Source organism: Panicum virgatum, chromosome 9N (genome assembly GCF_016808335.1).
Source record: "Panicum virgatum strain AP13 chromosome 9N, P.virgatum_v5, whole genome shotgun sequence".
Classification (NCBI taxonomy): domain Eukaryota; kingdom Viridiplantae; phylum Streptophyta; class Magnoliopsida; order Poales; family Poaceae; genus Panicum; species Panicum virgatum.
Window position 1 is genome coordinate 68,198,107 of NC_053153.1, and position 10,737 is coordinate 68,208,843.

General features: G+C 53.7%; 2 protein-coding genes and 1 non-coding gene across 4 annotated transcripts; 1 reads left to right on the forward strand and 2 right to left on the reverse strand.

The window, feature by feature from the left end:
• Positions 1 to 2,072: 2,072 nt before the first annotated feature.
• On the forward strand, positions 2,073 to 5,180 carry LOC120691145 (probable inactive receptor-like protein kinase At3g56050). Its single transcript, XM_039974136.1, has 6 exons — positions 2,073 to 2,379; positions 2,472 to 2,526; positions 3,249 to 3,739; positions 3,830 to 4,020; positions 4,103 to 4,235; positions 4,372 to 5,180. The coding sequence occupies exons 1-6, from the start codon at positions 2,301 to 2,303 to the stop codon at positions 4,950 to 4,952; spliced, it is 1,530 nt and encodes a 509-aa protein (XP_039830070.1). The 5' UTR covers positions 2,073 to 2,300; the 3' UTR covers positions 4,953 to 5,180.
• A 174-nt stretch (positions 5,181 to 5,354) lies between these two features.
• Positions 5,355 to 5,475, reverse strand: LOC120693566. Its single transcript, XR_005683029.1, has one exon. It is a non-coding gene; the product is annotated as a U5 spliceosomal RNA (small nuclear RNA).
• Positions 5,476 to 5,964: 489 nt separating this feature from the next.
• On the reverse strand, positions 5,965 to 10,497 carry LOC120691962 (ethylene-overproduction protein 1-like). Of its 2 annotated transcripts, XM_039975166.1 has the most exons (4): positions 8,012 to 10,062; positions 7,296 to 7,587; positions 6,911 to 7,220; positions 5,965 to 6,711 (listed from the first exon to the last, which is right to left on the reverse strand). In XM_039975166.1, exons 1-4 carry the CDS (start codon positions 10,060 to 10,062, stop codon positions 6,482 to 6,484), a joined length of 2,883 nt encoding a protein of 960 aa, XP_039831100.1. In that variant the 3' UTR covers positions 5,965 to 6,481. The 2 variants fall into 2 exon arrangements, with proteins under 2 accessions (XP_039831100.1, XP_039831099.1); XM_039975165.1 differs by having other exon boundaries at positions 6,911 to 7,587; positions 8,012 to 10,497.
• Between the last annotated feature and the right edge of the window lie 240 nt (positions 10,498 to 10,737).

Below are 10,737 nucleotides of genomic sequence, written 5' to 3' on the forward strand. Positions count from 1 at the left end.
GACCATTATCTAGCGCACGCGCAACCGACCGCTCCGGCTTGCGCCTCACTCCAACCACTCGGAGCGCCACGACCCATCCCTCCCCTTCATCACGAGCTCGCGACGGCACATGGATGGGATGGATGGCCCGTGTTTTACACTCCAAGTCACCGGCCGATGATGGCTGGCTGGCTGTTCCCGACGCCAGCCTTCATGCGGTCCTGCCGCCGCCGCACCACGCTCCACCAGTCGAGCGGCAAGTCGCCACCAACGTAGTGGCTCTCTGCCGCAGGAAGGAAGAGATGTCCCCAGGACGTGGTGGCGCGTAACCACCACCGTCCAACACCAAACGCCCGCCACCTGCAGCAATATCTTAACAACCTACGCGCCGCGGATCGTTGCCTCCCGGCTCCCGTATCTGGCCGCAATCGTACGTAGTACAGGCCTCTCCCTGAGCAATAAGCAAGTCGGCCAACTTCCCCAGCGTCAAGCGAGCGCTCGAGAGCACAGCAGAAAAACTGACATGCGCCTCACGACTTCCTGCTATCCTGCAGCGCTACGGGGTCTCGGATTCGCTCCCGTTTACTCGCTCGCCAGTCGCCACAGGCCGTGTGCCGTACACCGGTTACTCGCCACGGACTGCGACAGCGGAAGGTCGTCAGGCTAAGCTACCCACCTAACCTGTCAAGAATATCTATCCATGGCCATCAGCTCCTAATGATGAACGAAACCGCCACCAGCTTCCAGCTGGCCGGCGCTAATCTGTCGCGGCAACCGAACTGAACTCCCAGCCTCCCAGGAAGATGCGGGCCGGTCTACTCGCGCCAAGAAGCCACCGACGACCGACCGAGACCAACCAGATCAGGAGTCCCGAGACCAACCAGACCGAGACCGACCGAGGCCTCCCGTGCACGTCGTCGCCGTCGCACGGCCGCGCGTCCCCGTCGCCGCACCCTCCCACCGTCACTTCCTGTCGCCGCACGGCCTCCTCGATCCCTCCCCGGCGAAAGGCCACGCCCAGCGGCAGATCGAAATCGAAATCGAAACGACCCGCCACCTCGCCGGGCCGAGGCTTGATCGGCAACGGTCGAGGAGAACGTGAGCCCCGATCCACTTGCCACTTGGGGTTGGGGTTGGGGGGATCACGATCACCTGTGCCCGTTAGAGCTCGCCGTTGACTGCGAATTGAATTGATGAGCGCCCGAGCCTGCTAGCGGCTACTACGGGTTGATGTGTCTCGCGTATCGTGTCGTGTCACGTGGGCCCTCGGTGAATCGCGGGCTCTTTCTCCGTCGGATCGGATGCGCGTGGTTGGTGCGGTTTACCGGTCGTGGTCAACTGGTTGAGGCGTCGGCCTCGTCTGCGATCAGGGGGATGTGTTATGGCGATAGCGGCGTCCCGTGTGCCCTGCTTCACGTGAGGCCCCTAATTCTGGACAGCGACGCTTACTTGCCGTAGACCCCGGAAGGGTACGGTGCACCGCAGATAGGCTACCAAGGCATTAGGGTGATGATGCTCGGTAAACCTTGCCACGCTACAACTGACTCGGGTTTACCGTCTTTCAGGTGTGTGTGCATAATTTAATTTGACGGCACAACTTGCTATTTTCTTTAATCTTGCTGTATCCTATTTGTTATAGAACACCTTTTTCCCTAAGTGTGATGATAATTATCTTCAGTGCAAATCAGCTAACTTTAGTTAATAAAGTCAGTTGCTAGCCATTAACCAGCACAAACGCAAGGAACTGGAGATGCCCATGCCACTAGAATGCAAGAGTGAGATGTAAAATAACAATGTGACCCGGGCTCCAGGTGTGATTCTGGATCCGCCCCTGATCACACTATTTTATCTACAATGTTGCCGTTAAGGTTGGGGTATATCATATATTAGGTTTTGACGGAGAAACCATTCCGATAATCCACCGGTGCCAAAGTTTCAAGACCTAATGCGGAGGCATGTCGTTATGAAATGATTAGCGAGCTAAATTAAGCTTGGATTTCATAAGTGCGAAATGATTACCCCAACAACCAAAACATTTCTTCTTTTTATAAAAAATAAAAAGAATTCCGAAAGCCCCCTTAGTTATGTGGTCGCCTTCGTGCTGCCTCCTTTCCCTCTCGTCTCCACCACCTCCGGCTGCTACTTTTGCCGCCTCCACCGCGCTTCTTCCAACCGACTGCGCGTTCCCTCCCAAACGCACCCCACTCCCCCCTCCTCTCCTCCCGTGACCACCGCCTCAGCCTCCGCGCCCTCGGGTTTCCCTCCAGTCCTTGCCAGTGGGCTTCTGGTTCCGGCTTGTGCTGCGATTAAGTGAGCAAGTAATGGAGCGGCGGCGGTCGCCGAGGCTGCTGCTCCATGTGCTCTTCTTGGTCGCCGCTTCTTGGCCTCTCGGGAGCACAGGTTTGTATTTTCTTTCGTAGATTTTGGATTCGTCAGAGTAGCGGTGTGCATTGGGGCTTATGGTGTTCGATTGCCTTCTTGGTTTGCTGCAGGGATTGGATGCCTCGGAGTTGGCCCGGAGAACAATGGAGCTTCGGCTAGTTCTAGGTGAGTGTGCTCAGATTATTAGATTTTCACCCTATGACATGCTAGACATGGGTCGTTATTTTTATTGGCATCCAGAATATGTATCTTTTGAGGGGTTGGAATTGAAGATCTGAGGAATGAACGCTTTTAGCATGGGTCTGTTTTTATCAAGGTTTTAAATCACCGGCTAAGGCGTTTAGCGGCATGGCTGCCGTTACGGCATTTAGCGGGCTATAGCCAGCTTTAGCGGGCTTAATGCCATTGTGGGTGCCCTTCCTAGCAGCTATAGCCGGCTATTCAAAATCTTGGTTTTCACACCTGGCTGGTAAATGGCGAAAAGTCGTTAATTTAGTTTCTTACCCTTTTTACAGGGCACTGGACTAACTTGGCGTTAATCATGCATTATAGTATGTATACGAGCAGTATCGATTCTTTTCTTTCTAGTAGTAATTGGAGTTCTTGCATTTTTTTTACCAAAGAAGATTCTTTGTGATTCTCTTTGTACTGAAGTAGTGGCAAATTTTCTAGTATGCATGAATCAGGTAGCATTATTTGTAGAGCATTTCTTCATTTTAGAAAGCTTTGGAGTTGAAGTCACAGAGTGATGGATAGCTAGGTCAAAAAGTACGAATTGAGTCTATTATTTTTAAACCTCAATTTAAAACAGAATCAGTAAAAATCTAAAACGATTTAGAATATGAACAATCATTTTATCAAGGTAAATATGGCTATTCCTTATCTAGGAATTCCAGAAGACTGCTGCAGAAGGGAGACAGGAATGAAGATGGCTTATTTCATCTCCCACACACAAGGACTTTCTCGCACAAGAGCAGATCACATAGAAGAGCTCCAACGCCAGCAGCAGCACCAGTGTCTGCTCCATCACCCTTACCATTCATATCCCCTCCAGAACGCTCGCCTTCTTCATCACCACATGCTTCAAGATCCATGCCACGCCAGTCTACTTCACAATATCATCCAACTGCAGCTTCTCCACATTTGGACAGGCCTAGGCCTACACCTAAGCAAGATGAACATGATCGTTCAGTTCAAACTCCAGTTCATTCCTCGCATAAACATTCCTGGACAACCTACGGTGTGGTCGCAGTGGGGATTGCTGTTTTCATTTTGGTATCAGCAGCTAGTGTGCTCTGCTTCCGAGCCAAGAAAATGGGAACTGTGAGGCCATGGGCAACAGGTCTCAGTGGTCAGTTGCAGAAAGCATTTGTAACTGGTATGCCTTTTCGATTTTCCCCCTACCTATGTATATACCATATCTGGGAGACTATTGTAACTTTGCATCATAATATAATCATACTTCCAGGTGTACCTTCCTTGAAACGATCGGAGCTGGAAACAGCATGCGAGGATTTCAGCAATATAATTGGTTCTACCTCTAGCTGCATGCTGTACAAGGGGACCTTGTCAAGTGGGGTTGAGATTGCTGTGGCCTCAAGCTTGGTAACATCTGCTAAGGATTGGTCGAAAGAAAATGAATCACAGTATAGGAAGAAGGTAGCATTTTACAGTTAATTGAGCCTGTATAGGCGTCACTTTGCATCACTTTTTAATCTAATTCAAAAGGTAACTGTTTCAGATCACAAGTTTGTCCAAAGTAAGCCACAAGAATTTTATGAACTTGCTTGGCTACTGCGAGGAAGAGCATCCCTTTACTAGAGCGATGGTATTTGAATATGCTCCAAATGGGACACTTTTTGAGCATCTCCACAGTATGTGCATTGTTAATCTGTTGCCAATTAATCTATCAATTTCTTCTGTCACAAATCTGCTCTATTCAATACGTATGATTGAGAATAAAATTATAATGTGTCAGCGTTTGACATTGCCATCATGATTGCATTGCAGTCAGGGAAGCAGAGAAGCTTGACTGGATGACGCGGCTGCGGGTATCCATGGGCATTGCTTACTGTCTTGAGCACATGCATCAGCTGAAAACCCCAGTTGTGCCTAGGAATTTCGACTCAACAACGATATACCTTACCGATGACTTCGCTGCAAAAGTCTCAGATCTCGAATTTTGGAATGACGCAAAGGGGCATAGTTCAACCAACGGCGACCTGACATCATCATCGGACCTGGAGAACATTGTGCGCAAGTATGGCATAGTACTGCTGGAAATATTGACCGGACGAGTCCCCTATTCTGAGGATGGGCCACTGGAGCATTGGGCTTCACGCTACTTCAATGGCGAGATGCGTCTCGAGGAGCTGATTGACCCTGGCATCGGCTCCTTCCCTGAAGACGCTGCGCGTGCGCTCTGCGAGGTTGCAAGGTCCTGCATTGATCCAGATCCAAAGAAGAGACCGCAGATGGCAGAGGTTGCAGCTCGGATGAGAGAGATCACTGCGTTGGGGCCTGACGGAGCGACTCCAAAGGTGTCTCCGCTGTGGTGGGCTGAGCTTGAGATCATGTCTTCTGAGAGTTGAAGTTGCTTGCATGCCAGATGACATTCTTTTATCTGTCGGTTGCTGCTAATTCCTGTTTGTGGATTTGGTGATTAGGTAGAAAGGCGGGTGAGAGTTTGTTCTGTGTGCAAAATTGCATTTAGGAAGTGGTACTGTACATGTAAAGAAGGTTGACAGCTTAACATACGCAGGCATTACAGCCAATGTGAGCAATAGAAAGAAGGGGTGTATTGACGTATTTCTGCTGCAGTTGCTCTTCTGGCATTTCGTACTTCCTATCAGGGGGTATACAGGACTTAAAATGCCTATTCCTCGTGATTCATTCATGACTGCAAATGCTAAACTGAAAGACCAAATTGAAAAAATATATCAACATTTTCCTTTTTTTGTATTTTTGAATGTTTTTCGCTTTAGTATTGTGGGACCCTCTCACAAAGAGAAAGGATCCCTCCAAAAATTGGTGTATGCTGCTTATCGTGGCGAGCACACGGTATTCTTTAGTAAAAGGCGAAAGAATAGTTCGCTTTGTGCTCACCACGCAGCTCCATGCCTTTGGATGGTTGGCTCGGGCGCTATTTCAAGAGCATCCGGCGGAGATGACTGCCAGAGCTCAGCGGTATGGGACTAAACAGACAGCATCACATCTCCTTGGCCGGGATTATAAACTAACCCTTGGGTTAGTGGGCCGGATTATAAACTAACAGTTGGTCTCGTCTCTCTCATGTGGGCCTAACTAACCGCTGGTCTCGTGGGCCTAGTTATAAACAACTACCTAGCATTTACGCAACAAATCAGCCCGATCGCTGAGAAGGTAGATGCGCACATTTTGAACTGAAGAACAAACTTTTTTTTAATGCGAAACTGAAGAACAAATTGTATAGTTGTAAATAGACCATGTCGAGTCTGACTAAAAAGTACTCAAATCAGACCATAGTTGCGAACACGACCATGCAGGCTAATGCTGCTGCAGCGGATTTCATGAGAAGCTGGAGGCACGACAGAACCACAGCTCAGAAAACACCCACTGCAGAAATAAAAGTAGAGAGAATCTTCGCCTTGGCTGCATTTATACTTTTAAAAACTCGAATTCTTTTGTGATCAGTCGTGCCTCCAAATGCACATCACAAGTCATAAAAAAAAGGGGAAGAAAAAGAGAACGATCATGCAGCCGGTCTGAACTCTGAAGGACAGCTTGGGCTCGCTAGCCGCCTGTCTCTCTTCAGCTTTTTCTTCCTCCCTTCTGGAGCTGCCGGTTGTCTTCAACCTCTGATGCGCACATGAGACGCGTGCTCTTGCCCCACCTGCCCGATCTACCTGGAAGCAACACGTACCCGATCTACTGCGGTGCTCGCTCTTGGCGGTGCCCCCTGACTAACAGGACTAAGCCTCGTATATAACCTTACACATGTGGTGTGCACGTTCTGGTGACTCACTGATCCGTCGTCTGCTTCCACCCCGGGAGAGTAGAGAAGGGTCGTCTCATCATTCTGCCTCGCAAAAATCGCAGCTGAGTCGACGACGAGGAGTGCGGCGGCCGGCCGGCGGGGTGGCTAGCTCTCCGGCTCGGCCCTGGCGGAGACTTTGCTGTACAGCTCGAGGGTGTCGCCGTGGGTCGGGTCCAGGCAGAGCGCCGCCTCGCAGTCCCGCATGGTGCTCGCCGTGTCGCCCATGGAGTCGAAGAACGCCGCGCGGAGGTGGAGCAGCTGGAGGTCCGGCTTGAAGGCTATGGCTCCTGACAGCTCCGCGATCGCCTCCTCTTCCTTGTTCTCGTCCATCAGAACTGCGAGGACGAAAAGGGAATGGCAACAGTACAATGTAGTGCTCGTCAAAGTATCCTTGTTAAATAGAACATTCTCAATCCACACGATTTGATGAAACACAACCACAAAAAGAAAATCATAAGCTGGAGAAAGTCTGTGCCTCGCATTACTTCTGGCATGTTCATAGAAACCCCAGAGCCCATGTCGATTTAAACTCACCGGCTGCTCTGTATCTGTAAGGATAGGTCCTTGTAGGGTCCAGAAGCGTCGCTGTGTTCAGGTCGTTCTTGGCGGCGTCGCGCTCGCCGTACTCTGACCGTTTTTCATACGCCGACGCGCTGTTGGTAGCTATCTGCACGAGCTTGGTCATCTCGTCGAACGCAGCTTGCTTCCTGTTCTTCAGGTAATGGACGCGCGCCAGACCCTGATGCGCCCGCGTGTGCTTTATGTTCAGAGCTATGCCGTAGCACTCGGCAGCCTCATCCAGCATGTCGCAGTCCACGAAGATGCTCCCCATGTTGTTGTATGCCTGAAGACCGTCAGCTGTGAGCACAGACAGTTTGCAAGGAAAAGAGCCATGGCGATGGTCACGGACGATTCTTACTTGCCCCTTCCGGAGGTTGTCGGAAGCACAGCTGTTAGCATGCTCCAGAAGCTGCACGACGGAGAGCGAAGATTCCGTGTCCAGGCTAGAATCTCCCAAAGCATACGCCTTCAGGAAGAAGGCTTCGAATGATCTCTGAAGGCTAATCGACTGCTCAGCCTTGGCTAGTGCTTCATCCCGATGTCCACTGTCGTACAAGATCCATCCTTCGTATACAAGCCTCTCGTGCTCATGGACCGAACTGTTCCGCGCATATCTCAGACTACGCATGGCCGCCTTCTGACAATTTAGCCTACAGTGTACAAGAACAGAACGAAAATGTTAAGCCTCTGAATCCAGAGAAGATACTCAGTACAAATCAATCTTGTTCCTTTATCCCCACTTCACATGGAATTCGTAATCTGCCCCTCTACGCAGACAGTAGTGGAAAGTACCCAAATATTTTGAATTATAATTTCTAAACTCAGTAACGTGTTCGCTCCCATGTATGAAATTATCCCTACGCAAGGCTAAACTTAAGTAGTGCAAGCAGAGCTGTCCAAACGTTCATCCAGAGCCTGTTTCTATAAAGCAAGCTGCTGATGGACAATGTAATATACCAATATAAATGTGCAGCTTCCAGTTCCCCAAATACTACGTTCTTTCAGAATTCTAAACATTTCAGATGAACCAGAAACCTGAAAAAGGATGTGGTCTCAGGCTAGATGCAGATGTACCTTAACAGGAGAAGTGACTGTCGAAACCGCAAGCTGCTGTTTCCGGGTTCCCTGGTGAGCATCTGCTGCACAACTGCTAGAGAGCCGATGTCATCCACCGCCGACCATCGATCATACAGCTGCATCCAGCAATCCGCCATGTCCCACTGCTGCACCTGCCCCCGGAGGAGCTCAATCAGCTGCTCCCCGTGCATCCTCCCATGGAACATCATGTAGCTCGGATCCAGTGTCAGTATCGCCCGGACATCCTGCACGGTCAGCTCGTACTCCTCAAGGGCAAGGTAGAACCACGCCCGGAGCTCAAGGCAGTCGGTGGCCATCTTGAAACCGATCACCTTGCTGATCTCCGCGATCGCCGACGCCGCCTTGTCCTCCTCCAGCAGCGCGCAGGCGCGGTACTTGTATGGGAACGTCATCGTCGGGTCAAGCTCCGTCGCCGACTGGAGATCGGCCTGCTTCTCCTTGCCGACGCAATACAGCGCCCGCTCCTGGTACATCCATCCGGCAGGCTCCTCGTACTCGCCGACGACGCTGTTCATCAGCTTGTAGGCGGCGTACTTGTGCCCGCGCTTGTACTTGGCGCGCGCCTCCCCGGCGAGCGAGTAGACATGGTCCTCGGCGACGGCGGCCTCAAACCACTCCTGCGCGTCCTCGAACTCGCCGCGCGCCAGCATCACGCACCCGAGCTGGTGCAACGCCAGCTGCTTTTGCCATGGAAGCTCCGCGCACTCGTTCAGCCTCTCCAACAACATCACCGTGGTGTTCGACTTGAGGTCCTGCTCCATGGCGACGTAGGAGAGGAAGTAGTAGAGCGCGAAGGACGCGTTGCCGGCGATGTCAAGGCACTCCCGGCCCTCCGGGCTGCAGAGAAGGCGCGCGATGTCCGGGTTGGCGAGCGACTTGGGGAGCTCCCGCAGGAAGGCCTGGAGGCAGGAGGCGACGAGGAGGTGGGAGGCCTCCTCGAGGCCGACCTCGATGAGGGAGTGGGCGTCGTCGACGCCGCGCACCATGGATGCGAGCTTGTTGTCGCAGGCTGCCTTGAGGCCGTCGCAGCAGAACTTGTTGGAGAAGGCGAGGAGCTGGGAGATGATGTCGGGCGGGAAGTCGTCGACCTGGCCGCGGCGGCTGTAGGCGGCGACGGCGCGCATGCCGCGCGCCGTGATGCCGTCGCGAGAGAAATCGATCCGGTCGCGCTGCGCCTCGGCGAACCCGCCGTAGAGGAGCGTGTTGAGCGGCTTGGAGAGCGCGGCGATGCACGAGCGCTCGCACGCCACCTTCTCCTCGCCGATGATGAACCACAGGTCATTGGTCTCCGGCTCCTCCTCCTCCTCGCTCATCTCGGACGTGTTGCGCCTCAGGCGTTGGGGTGGAGGGGTGGCGGGAGGAGGCGGCGGGCGGCGGCACGGGCAGACCGGTTCCACGCCGGAGGACACGCTGGCGAAGACCGCGGCGCGGGGGCACTCGAGCAGCGGTGTCGTCGCGGTGCAGGGCGCGAGCGGCGGCGGCGCCGGGTCGAGCTCGTCCTCGCGGCGCTCGTACCGGAGCCACGCGGCGAGCACGACGCGCCGGTGCGGGTCGTCGGCGTGGATGCGCGCGGCCCGCAGCGAGCGCCGGAGCAGCCGCGCGTCGCCGATGGACTGGAACAGCGCGTGCTGCTCTAGGTACGCGTCGCAGAGGTCGTCCTCTCCCACCGCCGTGGCGGCCGAGACCCGCCGGAACGACGCGGCGAGCGCGCCGACGTGGTCGACGGGGCGCAGGCACGCGTCCAGGGCCGGCTCGAGCGCGTCGGCCACCGGGAGGCCGCACGGCAGGTGGTGCTCGGGCGTGAAGGCCCCCGACGTGGACGGCGCCGCGTGCGGGTAGTACAACGAACCCGACCGCAGCGAGATGGTCTTGGGCGGCGGCGGGGGTTGGGGCCTGCCGCTCCCGCCTGCATCCCCTGAGCCGGAGGTGGAGGCCGGCCCGAGGGAGCTCAACGCGTAGAGTTGCGCGGCCTTGCACCCCTCGATCAGCTTCAGGCTTTTTATCGTCGTGAGGAAGTTATTGGTCATGGTGGATGATTCCGCTGCCGGCTTGCCCTTTCCTCCTCCTCCCCTCGGGTCCTGCCTGCGCGTGCCTCTGGCCGGCAGCCTACCGCACGGCGATGATCGTGCCGGAGCGGGAGTTCCCGGCGGAACGGCTGGTGCGCGCGCGCGTCGCCTCCGCCCTCCCGCGCGGCCGCGCGTCCCGGCCGTGCGCCCGGGCGTGACCTGTTAATGCCGGTGGTTGCGGAGGGGCGGCGGGGGAGGGCCGGGCACGCGGGGAGACGAGGCGCTTCCTTGGGGACGGAGGGGAAGGACACCGAGGAAGGCGGAGGTCCGCAACTGCCACCACCCTCTTCTGCAGGAAATTTTCTTCCGTGCTGTAACCGGTGGGTTTGCGCTTGAAATGGACTCCTTCCCTCCCGGGGAGGAACAGCAGGAATCGAGGTGGTTCTGCTTTGCAGTTTTCAAGCCTGTAGGAGGGTCCAAAAGAAATGCAGAAACTGAGGTTTAGTGCATGATGATGCAGAGAAGCAGAATTACATCGTTACATTGCTTATCCTTGTATTGACTATAATTATATTCATTTTATCTTCAATATTAGACTCATAACTAAATTATATATCAGCTAGTTTCTCTCCCTATTTCACTCCGGCTCTCTATTGATACATTCATTCTAACTCTAACTGATTTTGGAAGTAATGG